This window comes from Daucus carota, chromosome 5, assembly GCF_001625215.2.
Source record: "Daucus carota subsp. sativus chromosome 5, DH1 v3.0, whole genome shotgun sequence".
Classification (NCBI taxonomy): domain Eukaryota; kingdom Viridiplantae; phylum Streptophyta; class Magnoliopsida; order Apiales; family Apiaceae; genus Daucus; species Daucus carota.
In genome coordinates this window covers 43,202,136-43,220,561 of record NC_030385.2, presented here as the reverse complement: position 1 = coordinate 43,220,561, position 18,426 = coordinate 43,202,136, and the positions used below count along the sequence as shown (strand labels likewise).

The 18,426-nt window shown below is 35.7% G+C and overlaps 2 protein-coding genes across 5 annotated transcripts; one reads left to right on the top strand and one right to left on the bottom strand.

The window, feature by feature from the left end:
- Positions 1-115: 115 nt before the first annotated feature.
- Positions 116-8,777, bottom strand: LOC108220385 (chaperone protein dnaJ 1, mitochondrial). 2 transcript variants are annotated; one of them, XM_017394137.2, is made up of 19 exons: positions 8,579-8,777; positions 8,435-8,477; positions 7,213-7,299; positions 6,996-7,087; positions 6,206-6,289; positions 5,980-6,018; positions 5,739-5,855; positions 5,600-5,638; positions 5,422-5,509; positions 4,053-4,117; positions 3,889-3,951; positions 3,737-3,809; positions 3,423-3,511; positions 2,736-2,807; positions 2,506-2,562; positions 2,262-2,310; positions 2,086-2,155; positions 1,158-1,244; positions 116-538 (listed from the first exon to the last, which is right to left on the bottom strand). In XM_017394137.2, the coding sequence occupies exons 1-19, from the start codon at positions 8,633-8,635 to the stop codon at positions 511-513; spliced, it is 1,299 nt and encodes a 432-aa protein (XP_017249626.1). In that variant the 5' UTR covers positions 8,636-8,777; the 3' UTR covers positions 116-510. The 2 variants fall into 2 exon arrangements, with proteins under 2 accessions (XP_017249626.1, XP_017249624.1); XM_017394135.2 differs by having other exon boundaries at positions 267-502; positions 8,579-8,776.
- A 2,805-nt stretch (positions 8,778-11,582) lies between these two features.
- Positions 11,583-17,654, top strand: LOC108223593 (uncharacterized). Of its 3 annotated transcripts, XM_017397914.2 has the most exons (6): positions 11,583-12,001; positions 12,233-12,331; positions 12,457-12,498; positions 12,602-12,731; positions 17,111-17,212; positions 17,322-17,654. In XM_017397914.2, the coding sequence occupies exons 1-6, from the start codon at positions 11,774-11,776 to the stop codon at positions 17,420-17,422; spliced, it is 702 nt and encodes a 233-aa protein (XP_017253403.1). In that variant the 5' UTR covers positions 11,583-11,773; the 3' UTR covers positions 17,423-17,654. The 3 variants fall into 3 exon arrangements, 2 of the variants coding, with proteins under 2 accessions (XP_017253403.1, XP_017253405.1); XR_010292199.1 differs by lacking the exon at positions 12,602-12,731 and having other exon boundaries at positions 11,646-12,001; XM_017397916.2 differs by lacking the exons at positions 17,111-17,212; positions 17,322-17,654 and adding an exon at positions 12,832-13,025 and having other exon boundaries at positions 11,646-12,001.
- Positions 17,655-18,426: the final 772 nt, after the last annotated feature.

Genomic DNA, 18,426 nt, shown 5'->3' with positions numbered 1-18,426 from the left:
TTAGAGGACAGAGATACTAGATCTGAAGGATTACATAACCCGATAACCGTAAAACATCTACCGGAACAATTAAAGAATACTCCATTGTATTTGGAAAGGGAGGCTTGCACAATGATGAGATTAAAAGCTTGCATCTTTATTACTCATTTCTGTTTTACAACATAAGATACTATATTTAATGCCGAAATTCTATATTTTATCCACAAGTAAAATCAATTCCCATGTAGAAGTTCTGGAGCTAAGGAGACGCAAGAATGGCCATGGCTTTCTTTGCGGCGAACCCTGGCCTCTCAGGAAAAAAATTGTACGACCATGTCAGCATACCTCATGTTAGGGACAAAGCAACCATCGCTATCCGCTATCAAAGATGATCAAAATCAATCTAACCACCAAAGAGAGCTATCATCCAAGAACTTTGCTGAACAGTATTATGATCCCCATGAACATTGACAGCTCGAACAGGAATTTGGGATCTGCAATATGATCGAGAATATGCCTCCACCTGTAAGTTCAACCAGTAGATAGCTGCTGATCAAGCCTGTTAACCATATTGAGAATGTTTACCACATTCAGAATGACAACTAAAGGTTTATCCACTTCCAGCTAAGAAATGAATCAATACATTATTCATGTGGCAAGAGCTGGGATTCTGGGAAGACAATTTTTTGGCCAGCTATGACCAAACGTATGGTTAAAGGTAAAATGACTGTTTTAAAATGAGATGAGACCTGACCCTTTTTAGCCAGTAAATTAGTTTAGACAATGGATTATAAAAATAAAAAAGAGAACTTAATGTTCACATTGGTATATATATGGTATACTGGAAATTGGTAGGGAACATAGACAGTGGTTTGTTATTATATCTGTAGTATCTATAATATCTAAAATATGTAAACTGAAAAATACATTTTTATGTGGATTCGAGATATGCTTTTTAGTAATATAATATATATTTTTTTAAAATGGTTATACAATGTGTGTAGTTTTTGGTCAAAAGTTTGGTCAATTTGACTAACACAAGTCAAAACAATATTATTATTTTGAGAGGGAGTAGGAATATTCTAGAACTTCAATATTCTAGTTAAAAAAATCTAACGCTTCTAAAGAATAAGAGTATACGTCATAGACTGAAACTATGAAAACATTCTCAAGCTCACCAATTTGCTTCAGTAGACATGTTGCCATGCTCAATCTCCTCTTTCACGAATTCCTCTAGTATAGCACGTTGGCGTTCATTTAGCTCACTGCAGTTAATATAAGAAGAATAAGACATTAAAACTTTGGCTTCTCACGACTGATTAGTTCTATAAAAATATAAAGTTCCATATTAACTTCCCATAATTAGATAATAGATACTGATTAGCATATACAGTAGATGCAAATGACTTGATACATATACTTAAACTTGGAAAACAAGCAGAAGAATAGGATGTTTAGCAGAATTAAAGAAAAATCTATTGCACAGTCCAAAAAAGGGCAAGAGATGTAAATAAAACATAAAAATTAAGAAGTTTAACAAATGAACAAGACTCAAACATGATATAATAAACCATGCACTCGCTCTCTTCAATTTATGTGCTGGTGACAATCTTAGAAAAGTGAATTACTAGAAAATATTATAAATTTAAAATTATAAATAGCTCACAGAACATTTAGCTCAGCTTCTGTGCAACGACCCAGACCAGAACTAGATGCATACCAGATTCAACAACCCACCACTGGTCAGTCCAAAAGAGCTAGCAACTTTGGTACACACTAGCAACTTTGGTACACATTAGTTGTTTAATTCCCAAATACCTTTTTATCTAACTGATGTGGGATGTTACGTTCTAACCTCCATATGTGGCACAGCGCACAGAGGTGTCTAACATCACTTGACTTTGGGAATTTCCGTGAACAAAGGGAAGGGGACAAGTAGAAGGTAAGGTTTTGGCTTTTTGTTTCTCTCTCTCTCTCTCTCTCTCTGTTTTTTTTTTTTTTTTGGGGGGGGGGGGGGGGGGGGGGGGGAGTTTGTTTAGAACTGTACCCAGAACATATCAGAGATGCAAATCTTAGGAAGAAGATAATGCAATATTAAATTCTTACGTGGGGAAGTTGATACGAAAGCGAACATATTGGTCCCCGTGGTCAACAAACAGACCTTTCCTCGGCAAGCCTGCAAAAGCGTGTCCAGGATCATGATGTTGCCAAGAGGGAGCAAAAGAGGATAAAAGGCAAGGGACAGAAATGAGAAATATTTAATTGGTGCAGCTCTCTCATACCTCTGCCCCTCAACACAGTAAGATATCCATGCTGAACCCCTTTTGGTATCTAAGAGAATCACAATGTACAATTAATCCTTTGATAGAATATATACATATTAAGATAAAGATACCCAAATAAAGTAGTGATAAGACAATCTTTTGCACATAAATTAATATTTAACTACATCGAAGTACAATGAATTCAATGAGAAGCATAGGCAAATCATCCATCAGAAATAGGAGGCATAACATGACATCTTACTTTCACTTGCGTCTTCCCTGACAAAGTTGGTACCTCAACCTTACCCCCGAGAATGGCCTGTCAACAAAGAGAAACATAAGAGAAAAGAAGATAAAAAAGGAAACATATTCCTTAAATTTTCAGGAGGCATTAGATACATGATAGATCGAATGATTGGTGTCATTCAAAACAGATTATTACAATCTGTTAAATACAAACAAAGAAGATAAAACTTAATAATTTTTTCTCACTTGTGTGAAGCTAATATTGGAATCCACGTATATATCTGCTCCATCCCTATCAAATGTTGGGTCTTTTGCAACCTGCACACCAGACAAAGTAATCTCAGAACACAAAAGACTAGCACTTAAAAGAAAAAAATAACTTAGCTTAAATAAAATATGTCAAAAATGAACAATGGATTTAATTAAACCACTAACAACGCAAGGTACTTTCAATTCATCCACTGTATTATGCAGAGATGCCTATATCAAACATAGACTTGGAGCCCCTTCTCAGGAGAATGGCTTTGTGGTGCATTAAGACCATTAAACATATAGCAAAGTAAAGCTACACTATAGATATGTAACTCGCCCAATAAAATATTAATACCACGTGGAACAAAATTACCTACAGAACATAAAAGTGTCATTCTAAGGTATTTACGAATAAACAAGCTGACTATAAGATGCACTGAATCATTATTTAAATTTAAAAGGAGTTTTCTGCCACCATAATTCACATGAGTTACTTTGTAATGTCACATTCAGTTGCATTCTGAGTGTATATTCAGATATGAAGGTAAGTTGTTGCTCGTTTAGGGTGTCTCAGTGACATAACATCAATTAATCCCGTGCCAAAGCCAATTAATCATATAGCTTAAGGCAAGAATTTGTCACCCCTTGACTTCTAATAAACAAATAGCCAAAAAATTGTACCTTCAATTTTATAAACAGGCTTCCAGGTTGGATCTTCCCTCCACCATTGCCCGCTCCAGGAACACGAATAGTGTCCCCAGAATCTACACCTATAAACCACGAGACAATGGGTATTGATACAGTAATTGAAAAATTGAAAGTAAACCATGAAGATGGATCCAATAATAGACGAGCTCTCGCCAAATTATATAATTATATAATAAAAAGTTACAAACAAGGAACTTTCAGATTTCAGAAAAGAGAAAAAAGTTCAACAGAAGTTATACAAATACTTTAATTCTTGTAAGTATAGATGATCAGAATTCTAAGCAAACCTGCTGGTATGGCAACTTCAACCTCCTTGATCCCTTCAACCACCCCTGATCCCTGACATGTCCTACAGTAATTCTGCAATAGCCAAAAATTAGTGATGCTGTCGGCATCAGAGTATCAAATGCACAAACACGTTAAAATCGGGAAGTCATACCTTTATTATTCGACCACTTCCTCTACATGTCATGCATGTTGATGTGAACGGAGGAATTGACACCTAATAGATAATTCGACATGTTATGCATGAAATTTGTTAAGAGGACGCCATACATATATTTATGAAACTAATCATCAGGAGTAGAAAATGTAAAGACATACACTCCCAAGGCCTTCACACGTTGGACAGATTCCTGTCTTAGCATTTACTGAATGACCACGCCCATCTACATCAGACCATAGGCGAGTAAAAAATTTTAGTTTTCTAGTAAAAAAATAAATTAAAATAATGAGGAATCATATGTCATATACTCATATCTCTAAAAAAGATCACCATATTAGCCACATGTAAATAGTGCCATCCTATTTTACATAATTGGATATAAAATGGAAAGATGAGGATTTCTAATTACTTACCACACATGTTGACAAAAATGAAATAAGCACACATTTGGGTAACTTTTATGGAGATATGTAATTATAATTATATACTAAAGCAAACTGTCTAGACATCCTCTCAAAGCAGCAAAACGACGACTCTCCTTGAGGCCTAGTCTTTATAGAAACAAGGGAAAAACATTATGGCAACTTGACAATGCCAGGCTTGCTCCTCATGATTATATGTAATTACATAACCTGGAATAGTTATTATATTTTAAACAAGTTTGCAATTCTCACTCAATTTTAGATGATTATATCTGTTTATTGCATTAACATTGCTATTTGGAAATTTGAAACAGGAGCTAGCAATTTTTGGTAATTTAACTCTCTGGCCAGTTTTAAATTTATTTTTATTTTCAAAATCACTTAAGTCTATCGCTTCATGAACCACAGTTATTGGTGTGGACTGTGATGGTATATGTAGCGTTTATAAACAAGATCTGAAATGGGCTATATACTAAGAAGGTCGCAACAATAGTTCACAATCAGACAACAATTCAACACTCTATATGTTAATGTAAAGGGCTCAACCTCATGTTTTAGGTAAAACCAAAAATCTATTTGTTCATTCTATCAACTAACTAATGAAATAATAACCATGCACTTTTAGCTATTTCTATTGAATAAATAAAAGGACATGAACTTGTATATATGATGCTCCCAGTAATTTCCGGCACAATTAAGTTCCAATTAGTAAGCAAAACTTTTTGGCACATATCATGTTAGATAATCAAACATTTATGGCAACATTATAGCCTAAGTTCCAGCACATGCAAGTTCTGGATTATAAGCTGGTGAAACAAGCATGGGGATACTACTGCTATATGGAACATATAAAGTGTACACTTTTGATTCATTTTCTATGAGTATCACCAGAAAGTATATGTAGTTCATATCAGAACAGGGATTAGTCATGAACTTTGACAAAAATGCTATCATAGAACTCTGTTACTGCCTTGAACTTCAAGAAACTTACATCGATCGTTCAAATCAAATCTTTAGCAACTTGCAATTACAAGAATTGCACACACCAGATCGAAAGTATAAGTAATTCAATATGAATGAGAACTGACTGTTACAGAAAACTCACCACAAGAATCACAAGGTACATCCGCATCAAAAGACAATTTTTTTGTGCAACCGGTAGCAGCCTCGGAAAAAGAGATGGCAAGCTCAACCTACACCAATAGAAACAAACTCTAAGCATCTTAGCTCACAATATCTGAAAACATCTGGCAGGACAATTACTAGTAGCATAACAAGTCAACCTGAATATCAGTTGCAATATTTTCCTTCTCTTCAAATATCTGTAAATATATACCGAAAATAAGAAGATGAATTAAAAGCCACCACATCATTATGGCCATGAATATTTATATATGAATTAGGGTTTTAAAATAATAATACCTCTGAGAATATATTTTGGAATGAACTAGAGAAATCACTTCCAGAAGCACGCCTAGAATATTGTCTACCCCATGAACCATATTCAGCATCATCTGACCTTGCAGAACCAGCCTTGTTCTGTACTTCATTAAACACCCAGACACTAATTAAAACTATTGATCAGATGCATTAGTTGTAGCAATCAAGAAGTGAGTATCAGATTAAGACTCGGCTTGAAAAAGTTCGAACAGAAGTTGTTTACCATGTCATATTCTGCTCGTTTTCCAGAATCTTGTAAAATCTGGAATTGAACACCCAAAACAGCTCGAAACAGTAAGTCAGATGGGATAAACTTTGACAACTAAAAGTATTCAATTCCTTAATAATCAAAATGGGGTCATCAGAGAGAGGAAGGAAGTGAGAGACTTCTAATTTAAACTAAAGTTGGGAGACAGTCAAATAAGAACATCATCAACCAAACCACAAACCTCGTAAGCCTCTCTTAGCTCTTGAAATTTTCTCTTAGCTGAAGGATTGTCCTTGTTAAAGTCTGGGTGATATTTCTTAGCAAGCTGCACAATGTTGAATTATATAAATTAGTCAGACTCTCAATACATATGCATTACAAAGAAACAGGAGAAGAGCCTTGACTTTCTATTCTATTAGTCAATCACAACAGCTGTAAGCCTGCAATCAAACTAAAACAAGAAGGGAGGGTGCTTGTTGCTGCTTTGTTAATTAGTAAGTAAGCTTGTTCAGGCGAAAGGTTGCTTTACTAAAGTTCTCAGTCCTATCAATGACGAATATAAACCACTAGTCTTCTGCAACTCTAGAATACAGCATAGAAAATTACAAGCCCAATAAATAAATACACGTACAACATGTAAAACTTGGAGTTTCTGATATTCTATTTATTTTGCGAGTTTTTTGTTACTCCCTCCGTCCCATTTAATTATATACGTTCACTATTTGGCACGCCCTTTAATGCTCCTATAAAATGTGGTGTTATAACTTATTTTTAAGATTTTCTTTTTCTGAATAAAAATTTAATAGTTAAATTTCTATTTAAAAAAAATTAAAAAAATAAGTTATAGAACTATACTTTAGAGAAGCAGTAAAGTGTGTGCCGCTCCCCCTGCGTATACAACTCAGGGGGACGGAGGGCATATATTATTTTCTACCCTCGCTGCATTTTCCTTTTTTAATTACAGCTAAATTCAAAAACTTGGATGAAGACAGAAGATATGGCCAGTCCCCTCAAAAGAAAGATGTACGCACCACATGAAATGCCTTCTTGATCTCATCCCGGCTAGCATCTTTTGGCACACCTAGGACTTCATAGTAATCTCGTCGACTTGAGTAGCAAGATCCTGGAAATATAAGTAAGCAATAAAACTAGCAGACACTAAAAAGAAAATAAGTGGAGCTCATCTAAACATTGAGTAACCAATATGACGAGGAACATTAGATTGTATCTTTCTTAAACAACAAAAACCTGTGCCATGAATGAATCTCTTTGATAATAACTGCCTTGTAGATGCGAACTCCAAGGGTGTTCTTGCAAACCCACAACCATATAAAACTGACCAGAAATTACATTAAGAAAATCAGAGACCACGAGAAATAATAATTTACTGCTTATAGTAACAGAGAAAAGAATGTATTTAATTTCAAACTAGCCTGTGATAATAACAATTTAGATTGTGAAGATACTCTATGTCTTAAACTATAATCACATATTAATTCTGCTTTTATTGCATATAAACTTGTCATGTTGGAACAATATTCAGACACCTACAATCATATATAAAACAAAGAGGAGATACAAACTCAATGCAAACAACACACTTTATAAGATATACTAGACATCTATGAGTTGAAGCTTACTAACTAAAAATCAGCTCAGGAACCCGGAAGCTAAGGAAAAAGGAACTGTAACAAAAAAAAAAGTGCAAGCAAGCTATTAAAAAAGAAAAACATGATTGTAGATATACACATTAAAATAATATAACAAACCTTAATACTCTGGGCATAAGGACTTTTATTGTCAATCCACTTCATTTGGAAACCAACAATAATTTATATATTTATTTAAACTTGGTTAAAATAATAATGAATTTCAAATTTTTAAAATTACTATAATCTTCAGTTTTTTATGGATCCATAAAATCACATCAATATATTGAGTTTGAATTTAAATTAAGTTCACTTTAAAAGCCAGTATGGCAGATCAGCAAGGATCAAGCGCAGCATTATTTAATTTTTTAACCATTAGCATAAACAGGGGCGGATGAAGATGGTGGGCATAGGAGTTTAAGCCCGCCCCTGTCATAATATAACACCTAAACTATGGCGAATCATGCTGAAACCCCAATATAAGCACATAGTGAATCCCGTGCTTCCAGATACACAAATAAGCTACAGAGTCACAAACTTCAGAGCAAAAGCACATTATTTACATTTTACAGTAATGTTTTAAATCCCCATGTCTTAAATTCCCGATTGGCCCGATTGGGATACATAAAAAAATGCAACAAACCTCGTCTACTTTCACATTGTACATATCTAATTATACTTCATTTCATATCATTAATTTGAATTTCGTCACTATTATACGCAAAATTAGACAGGCTACATTTCGACAAACAACGAAAATGCATACATCACATACACCTACTAACAACAGCAAAATCGATGCTAAACAAGAGAATTATTACCTCGTTGTTGAAGGATTTCATCAGCGAGTGAATGTCGATGAAACTGCAAAACAAAACCAGCAAAAATAAATTAAAAAACAATTAAATTGGTTGAAAAAACAGTAGATAGAAACAGAAATTAGTGATTGTATGTGTGCAAATTACCGTTCTGTTATGAGCTATAAATTTAGCGGATGATTCTAGGGTTTTAAATCTTCTCATTTGAAAATGATGCTGTGATTGTTAGTTTTGAGAATTTGGGGTTTAGGGTTTTAGAGATTAAACATTGGGAATGTTTACTGGCCACGGAGACCCGGAGGTGTGTGCTCTAACGGCGTCGTTTGGTATCTGAAGTTTCTTTTTGCCCACGCTTTCTTTTGTTTGGTTACCTTAATAGTGTCTTTATGTAATCTTCTCTTTGGGAAAAAAAACTTTTATATTTCACTTTTTAAATAATATCATAAATTTAAAAGTGTGTGTTGATTGAAATTTTTAAAAAAATATTCTGAAATTTGAGGGTATTCACCTTATTTTAGAAAATGTATCAGAATCATGGGATATTCAATCAAAATTTTGAATTATATTATAAATTTTGTGGTATTTGATCAGGATTTTAAAGTATACTTAAAAATAAATAGTATTTAATTGAGATTATTTATATTCATTAAAATCTGATGATATTCAAATTTTGGTTGATATATTTGGATTTCGTAAATAATGAATTTTGTGGAATTGAGTAGTGTATTATAAGAATTTGAACTATAAAATTCTGAAGCATTATCTTTAATTCCTAAAGATTATATGCCAATTCTACGACATTTTATCTGGAATCCGTATAGAATTAAAACCATAAACAATTCATTAAAATTCGTAAACTAATAAAATTTATTAAATCTCAAAGGATATCCCCTCAATTTAGTAAATTTGCTTGATAATGATGAAATAGGCAAAACCTTGGGACGGTTCCAAAAATCAAAAGTTAATTTTTTTTTTATAAATCACGGGATATTATATTTTATAATATAATTCATCAGCAGAACAATGATCTTACGATGGTTAAAGTTTTTTTTTTTTAAACAATGGTACTAATCTAATAGTAATCTAATAATAGAATCATACGGCATCGAGTGACTGGGTCCAACAAACACTATATTGCAATCGTCTGTTTTTATCAAGAGACATGTAAACGATTTTTTGAAGATGACGCATGTACAAATACAAGTATCTGCTTGAATGAATTACTAATACCCTTTTCATCATCCTATAAAATTATCATTTGAGCTACTGATCAAAACCGCGATTTTATACAAAATTTCATCATCAAATTAAGATTCTGCTTACAAATAAGAAGCAAAATAAAACTCTCACCAGGAAATGGTGGGCAGCTTAGTAAATTTGGATAATGAAATGTATCATTTGTGATTAATCCAAAAAGTTATACTTATCAACGAAACATTGTTGTACAAGTACAACTCCCACTACAAGTTTCGATCATTTCAAAGACAAAAGCATTAAGAATCAACTCTTACAAATATATAAAATGAAATCAAAACAAGAGCGTTAGATACTCATGCGTGGGCGTGTGGCAGCATGATAGAGTGGAGATCATAGCGAATGATCAGGGGAACAGAACGACGCCGTCGTATGTGGCTTTTACTGATACTGAGAGGCTCATCGGTGATGCTGCCAAGAATCAAGTTGCCATGAATCCGATTAACACTGTTTTCGGTATGTTAGCGCTTTCGATGTTTCTCGATTTTTGAATTTTAATTCACTTTAGTTGATTGCTTGTATGTGTATCCTGTATTGAATAACTCTATAACGATTATGTATAGTGATTATTGATTAAACGTGTTTATAATGCCATATTCTTTCTTTTTCTCATGATTTTGAGCAGAATTGCGAAAGGTGTTGATTTTAATCTTGTTTGTTTGTGTGTATTTGTTTGTTTGTTTAATCCATGTGTTTTGTTTGGTTTTTGGCGATTTTTCGTGTTACATGTGATACGCTTCGTTGTTCGCTTCGCATACGACGAGGTAACTTGATCGATAGCATAGCGGTGGTGGCCGATGGTGGCGGTGACGGCGGTTTCAGGACGGGATCCGGTTTCAGAAAGGAAAGTGCGCTAATTGTGCCTTAATTGAGGGCGGTAATTGTGCCTAGTTAATTATGCCTCTTTATTGAGGGCGTAAATTGTGCCTCGATTATTGAGGGCGTAAATTGTGCCTATTTATTGAGGGCGTTAATTGAGCCTTATTTGAGGGCGTTAGTTGTGTCTTAATTAAGGATATTAATATTTTATTATTATGCCTTAATTAAGAGCTTAATTGTCTCAATCATGAGTTATGATGATTGTGGGAATATTTTGATATAATCTGTTAAATATATCGACTTATATTCTTTTTGTTTCTCTTGTTTTATTTTCAGGATTCTTGGAAGAAGGCCGGTTTTCTTTTCGGACATTAAAGTTTTATTGTCTAAATTTCCCCGGTCATCTTGCATGTCCGTCGGTTAGATAATAAGCTTTCTTGAATGAAAGAATTATCACGGTGAATTGCCGATTCTCGTTGAGATTTATCCTCATTTTCAAAAAAAAAAAAAAAGTTATACTTGATACTCCAATACTCTTGTTTAAATACAGATTTCATAGAACCCTACATATAATAAGAACAAATATTATATATGATTCGGTTTATTTGATTTGAACTAAAATCTTAATTCAAAATTAGAACTTTAAACTAAAATTCCTTTTCCCAATAAACTGAAATTCTAAACAATTCAAAATTTCAATTAAGAATCAAACCGAAATATAATTTCAAAAAAAGAAGTAGAGTCAAACCGAATTTACACATTCTATTTAATTTTTTCAGCTTCGATTAATTCCGTTCACACTGGTATTTAAAAAGAAGCAGTGTTGTAAAAAGTGAGAATCAGACTTAATCGGTGAAGTCACGGAACAAAGATTAATCGGAGATTAATTGAATTGATCGGGGATTAGTCGGATTGATCAGTGATTAATCGGAAATTTAATCAGTTCGACGAGTACGGAACAAGAATTAATCGATGATTAATCACCGACTTTTAGAACAGATTTAGAAGTAGGAATCAATACAATAAATTGTCAAAGATACTGAATAAAAGCAACATCTATGAATTAAATATACATATTCGATACTATCAACGCTTTTTACACGTTTTATATGCGAAACCGCCAAGTCAAAGACGCCGTGCTTAAACAAATCACTTCCAACTGGAAGCATTTCACGACACATAATCTACGATATATACATAATACATCCACTCCACACAACAATCTCAAGATATCTCCATTCAGTTGACACCACAAGAATCAAGAACAAAATGGGCAGCGAAGCTGAGATCATAGAGCCAAGAAAGCCAAGATTCTTGTGCCTTCATGGGTTCAGAACAAGTGGGCACATACTCAAAACTCAGCTCAAAAAATGGCCTGAATTTGTTCTTGATAAGCTTGATTTAGTCTTCCCAGATGCCCCTTTTCCCTGTGCTGGCAAATCTGAGGTTGAAGGGATTTTTGACCCTCCTTATTATGAGTGGTTCCAGTTCAACAAGGTCAAACTCATTATCCTGTACTTTTTTATTACATGTGTCTGTGGCATGTCTCGTGTCTGCGGAGTTCTAGTCAAAATCAGTTTTCGGGTCAGTTCGTGTTTATATATGTTGCATATCTGACATATATAATTTTAGGGGTATATTAATGGTTATTGTAGTACTTTTATGTTGATTTGAGATCATTCGATTTGAGAATTGAAGGGAGCCTAATTGTTGTTGTTGAAATTACAGGAGTTTACGGAGTATACTAATTTTGATGAGTGTCTTGAGTATATTCAAGAATGTATGATCAAGCATGGACCTATTGATGGGCTGCTTGGTTTTTCACAGGTACAATTTCTATGTGGATTAAAATATGATTATGAATGGGCTCTATTTTTGTTTATTAAAGATGGTCTCTTTCTTATGAAATGTCTGTGATTGACAACTACGTGTTCGATTTTTGATTTATATAGGGATCCATATTGTCAGCTGCAATGCCCGGGTTACAAGCCAAGGTATGCAGTAGATATTTTGTTGATACTGGGGTTTTTCATGATTTATAAGTTTTTTAACATAATTTATGATGGAGATTTGTTGTGGGTTTGAAATTGTGTGTAGGGTTTGGCTCTTACAAAAGTGCCAAAGATAAAATTTCTTATTATAATTAGCGGTGCTAAGTTCAAGAATGAAGCTTTGGCTGAGAAGGCATTCTCAGAGGCGGTTAGTTGCCCATCGCTGCACTTTTTAGGTAAATCTTTGGCTTCAGTTGGATTTAGCGTCCCTACTCCGTAGACCAATGTTATAGCTTAGCTTAGCTAACAGACAACCACACTACTTTCATGCAACAGAAACAGGGACACATATTTTTTTCTTGATGAGAAGGCTTTCAAATAGGATTTCGCATGATCCATTAAAAAACAAAAAGTGAATGTGCTAGATATTGTAACTAACATTGTTAAGAAGCCCACACCTTTTACTCTTTCAGTTTTGGGCTGGAGGTCCAAAGGTGATCCGGGGCTTGAGACCCAACATTAGTCCCCCTCCAAAGTAGTTCCAGATCTTTAGATGTGGATTAGATTATTTTGGGAAGCGTTTTTACCGCATGTGACTTTTGTTGCTTGACAAGTTTATTATGGCGTGGAGGCGGTGAGCCATTTTTTGTAAAGAGGTGCAGAGAAGTTGAGGAGCTGGAACCTGCAGTGCATGTTGATGAGATTCCTGCGGACAAAGAGTCTCTTTTCTCTCTAGTTGTTTTCTACCAAACAATCGAAGCCAGTCTAATGGTGATAATTACTGAAAGAACATAATGGCTAAAAGAATAAACTGCCGAGTGAAGTAGAGGGGCTGTGAGCTTAACTCGGAGAACCATCTTTTCAGTGAAGCAGAGGGGCTGTGGGCTGTGAGCTTGGAGAACCGTCTTCGATGGTGATATCGATGTTGTCACTTCTGGCTTTTAGGTTTGATGATCGATTTCAACATAAATAGGGGGTCATCTTGTGGAGATTACCTTGATTCACATACCAGTTTGCCCGCGAAGCGGGCTTATATTGGAGATGATGTGTTTAGGCAGATGAAGCCTTGGGGCGTGATACCTGAGACCCGTTGTAAGGCTTTGCCTGTCATTTAAAGGACGCTCGTCGAGCTAGTGAAGCGATGTAGTGAGAAGACATGATGCCTGAGATCCGTTGTAGGGCTTTGCCTGCCATTTAAGGGACGCTCACTGAGCTAGTGGAGCGATGTAGTGAGGGGGCGTGATACTTGGGATCCGTTGTAGGGTTTTGCCTTCCATTTAAAGGACGCTCACTGAGCTAGTGAAGCGGTGTAGTGAGGAGGCAGACAACAGAGCCACTTTGTTCATCGGTTCAATATTTCAGTGCCTCCCTTTCTGATCAGATTTGAAAATATCATCTCTCTACTCGAACTCTCAAAAAGCAACTAATAGGCATCCTACTATGAGGCAAGGAGCTTGCTAGCTTTGGAAGTCATGGATTACTAGAGCTTCGAACGTCGGAGGAGCCGATGAAGTAAGGAGGCAGAGCCGCTGAAGCGAAGAGGCGATTTGACCTTGAAGGTCAATGACAACTAGAGCTTAAAATACTTTAGAGGCCGGAGAAATAATGAAGCAAAGCCGCCGAAGTGAAGATGCATGTCGTTGAAGCACTTTAGCGTCCTCTTCTCGAGACAAATGTATAAAAATCTTCAAGTTTTAGTTATTTTTTGGGCTTCCAACATCTTCTCATAAAGGAATATCGGTAGGGACCTTGAGGCCTCCAAAGTGTGACTTGGTGAGTTGTTTATCCACTGTAATATCATCATCTAAGAGAGATTTAAAAGCGCCTCACAATCGGGGCGCTTCACAAAGGGACGCTTCAAAACTTGGTAGCTCAAAGAGCAATTGAGAATGCTCGGACGCTCAATGAGTAATTGAGAACGCTTCAAAAATTGGACGCTGCAAGAGCTGTTGGAGCAAAGAGCCGAATTATGAAGCCATTTTGAGGATATGTCTTTTACTTTCAAGGATGCTCCGAGAGCTGATGGAGCGAAGAGGTGAAATATGGAGTTATTTTGAGGCTATGCCTTTTATTTTCAAGCATGCTCTGAGAGCTGATGGAGCGAAGAGGCAAAATATGGAGTCATTTTGAGACTATGCCTTTTACTTTTACGGATGCTCCAAGAGCTGATGGAGCAAAGAGGCGAATTATAGATTCATGTTTTTTGGATTCCCATAGGGATGTATGTTTGTTTCTTTTGATCCCGTTCCCGTTGGGATTCAAATTTTTGTATGCTCCAAGAGCTGATAGAGTGAAGGGGCGAATTCTAGATTCAAGTTTTTTGGATTCCCATATGGATGTATGTTTGTTTCTTTGGATGCCGTTGGGATTCAAATTTTTGTATGCTCCAAGAGCTGATGGAGTGAAGGGGCGAATTCTAGATTCAAATTTTTTTGGAATCTCATAGGGATATATGTTTGTTTCCCCTGAATTTCGCTGGGATTCAAATTTTTGTATGCTCCAAGAGCTGATGAAGCGAAGAGGCGATGAGCTGATGAGCCGATGAACTACGGGAGGCGATAGAGCATGGAGGCCAATCGTTGAACCACTTGAGGGCTGTGTTAGATACTTTTCTGAAAATTTCAATACTATCTCGGTTCAATGGCTCCACGCCTCCTTTTTCGATCAGATCTGAGAATATTCACTCCAAGCAGCCTTCACTCCATATCAGTTCCTCTTTCAGATCTAATTTTCCTCATGTAGTCTCTATCAAACTTGGTGGCGTCGGATCTCTTAGCTTGGCAGCTCGTATATCACCCACCGTGGTGGCGCATAGATCAGCAACCGTAGTGGCGCCTAGCTCAACAACAATGACAAAAATATCCGAAAACAAATCGCCAAGCAACGTAGAGCATACACAACAAATCGCCAAGTAACGTAGAGCATACAGGAACATAGCTTCTTCATTGGAGATCTCGAATGTAGGTAGATCGAGATTCATTATTCCAACAGAAGTGTGTGTATAGATGGATGTATATATATTTTTTATGGTTGTATAGATCTCGAATGCAGGACATGGCTTCTCGGGAACAGGGAGCACCTCTCTCGTCGCCGGATCTGGCGGCGATTTGTAGAGCTCATCCTCGTTTTCGATAGTAGCTTTGCAGATCGGAGATATGAGTTTTGTGGTTGGAAAAGCGAGAGCCCCTCCTTCTAGCGCCAAATTTTGAGCCATTAAAATGGAGGCTCTTTTCTCTCAATTTCCAACCTCTTATTTTCAGATCTGAGCTTTGTATATATAGCCCTCCCGTGCGTGTCTTGCGCGTGATCTCTTCTGCATATACTTGTTTTGGACTTTCCTTGGGCTTTTGTAGTTTTGGGCTGGAGGTCCAAAGGTGATCCGGGGCTTGAGACCCAACATTAGTCCCCCTCCAAAGTAGTTCCAGATCTTTAGATGTGGATTAGATTATTTTGGGAAGCGTTTTTACCGCATGTGACTTTTGTTGCTTGACAAGTTTATTATGGCGTGGAGGCGGTGAGCCATTTTTTGTAAAGAGGTGCAGAGAAGTTGAGGAGCCGGAACCTGCAGTGCATGTTGATGAGATTCCTGCGGACAAAGAGTCTCTTTCCTCTCTAGTTGTTTTCTACCAAACAATCGAAGCCAGTCTAATGGTGATAATTACTGAAAGAACATAATGGCTAAAAGAATAAACTGCCGAGTGAAGTAGAGGGGCTGTGAGCTTAACTCGGAGAACCATCTTTTCAGTGAAGCAGAGGGGCTGTGGGCTGTGAGCTTGGAGAACCGTCTTCGATGGTGATATCGATGTTGTCACTTCTGGCTTTTAGGTTTGATGATCGATTTCAACATAAATAGGGGGTCATCTTGTGGAGATTACCTTGATTCACATACCAGTTTGCCCGCGAAGCGGGCTTATATTGGAGATGATGTGTTTAGGCAGATGAAGCCTTGGGGTTGGAAATTGAGAGAAAAGAGCCTCCATTTTAATGGCTCAACAGAAATCAGGTGCAATGGTTATGATAATGTAAACAGTCGCACACACATGAAAAATGGTAAGAGAATTAGCAAAAGAAAAAGAAAATCTGAAGAGGTCCACATTTTATCCTGTAGACGGTAAATTTTACATAATTGATACACTTTGAACTTTTGACTTGCACTCGATTGAATATCGGAAATCTATAGTTTGGGGGGTGAACAGCAAAACCAAGACACAGTCACAGGGTACCACCTTATAAAGACAAAAAATGGCAGGTTAAGACATGTAAAACGATGCGAGAAAAAAGTGCTTGATTTTCTCACTATATTCAACATTAAGAATGATCAAGCATGATATACAGAATGGATATGACATTTTCAAAAATTATGGTAGTTTACCTTTTATATGCTAGCTGTTATACAATGCGGAAAAACACACACACACAGAATACAGAATTTTCAAGTCCAGCTCCAGTGTCTGTTAACTTGGATAAGTATAAAGATTAATTCATGGCAAGGAAGAATCCCAAGTTCAACAATCACACGACATATGATAATATACTGGATCCCTAGTTTAGTCAATTCTGTAAGAAATCATCGAAATTGAACAATCTTTGAATTTTTTTTTCTTTTCTTATACAGGTGAGACGGACTTCCTAAAACCACATGGGACTGATCTTCTAGAATCATTCGTAGATCCTGTTGTGATTCATCACCCTAGAGGGCATACAATACCAAGACTAGGTAGTTTTCAAGTAGTTTCTGTCCGAAGAGAATCTAGTCTTCAACAATTCTTTTTTGTTTGTATAGCAGAGAGTAGATATTCATAACAATGTTTTTTTTTTCTTTACAGATGATAAGGGCTTGGAGACGATGCTGAGTTTCCTTGAAAAGATACAAAAGGAAGTTGCGAACCAGGAAGGTGAAGAGAAGTGCTTAGAGGAAGCTCCTTAACTTGCAGAAATATATACAGTTGAGCTTAATTTCAAAGCTTGCGTAGTTCAGTTTGTATCAATATTATTTGGCGACGGTCAGAACGTAGAAACATGAAGAAATCAAGTATCAGTTGACGTGGTCAGAGATGTGATGTAAGGTATACTTTGGGGGCACAGATTACTACTATAAACGATGTACTCCCAATCAAACTTTTCATCTTTCTATAGATATTAAAGTCAAATCCTGGATCCGTTGATTTTTTGATTTACAAATAGAATGCAAAAAAATTATACTTTGTGTTGGTCTTAATCTCAATAGGGATTGGCAAGCAGATGTTTATTGTTCTAATCCTTATTTATAAGGTTAAGCGATCGGATAGTCTTGTCCCAGGACACCCTCGTTTGCGTTGAGTCTTTTTGCCATAGAATAAGGGAACTTAAAGTTTTTTTTTTTTTATTTACCATAAAATACATGGACTTGAGCTTTTAATGGGTTGTTTGGGTAAAGAAAAAAATATTTTTTTTTTCTAATTCATAATACTTGTCAATTTTAACTTTCTATATAATTTTTTTTGGAGTACATTTAATTAATTATTTTCAATTTTCCGTGAATTTAATAGGAATAGAAATTTTAAAAAGTAACTTACATTTTTTTTGAAACACATGCATATATTTGAAAACAAATTATTTACAAAGTACTCCCTCCTTTTCAAATAGATGACCCTTGAATCCTTAATATATAATTTTATAAGGATTAATTGCATATATGGAATAAATAATAAAAATATTAAATTTATTTACTTCAAAATATATTAAATTTATATAATTTAATTTTTAAATAAAAATTTTAGAAATAATAATCCTAGCTACCAACAGGCAACAAGCATGATGAAACAGGAACGTCTGATCATATGCGAAACGAACTTGACGATTGAAAGACGTCTCAAACGATATTACCTTCCAAATTTCGAGGAACATTTTGCCGAACAACCTCATAAATCAACACAAAAATATTGGTAAATC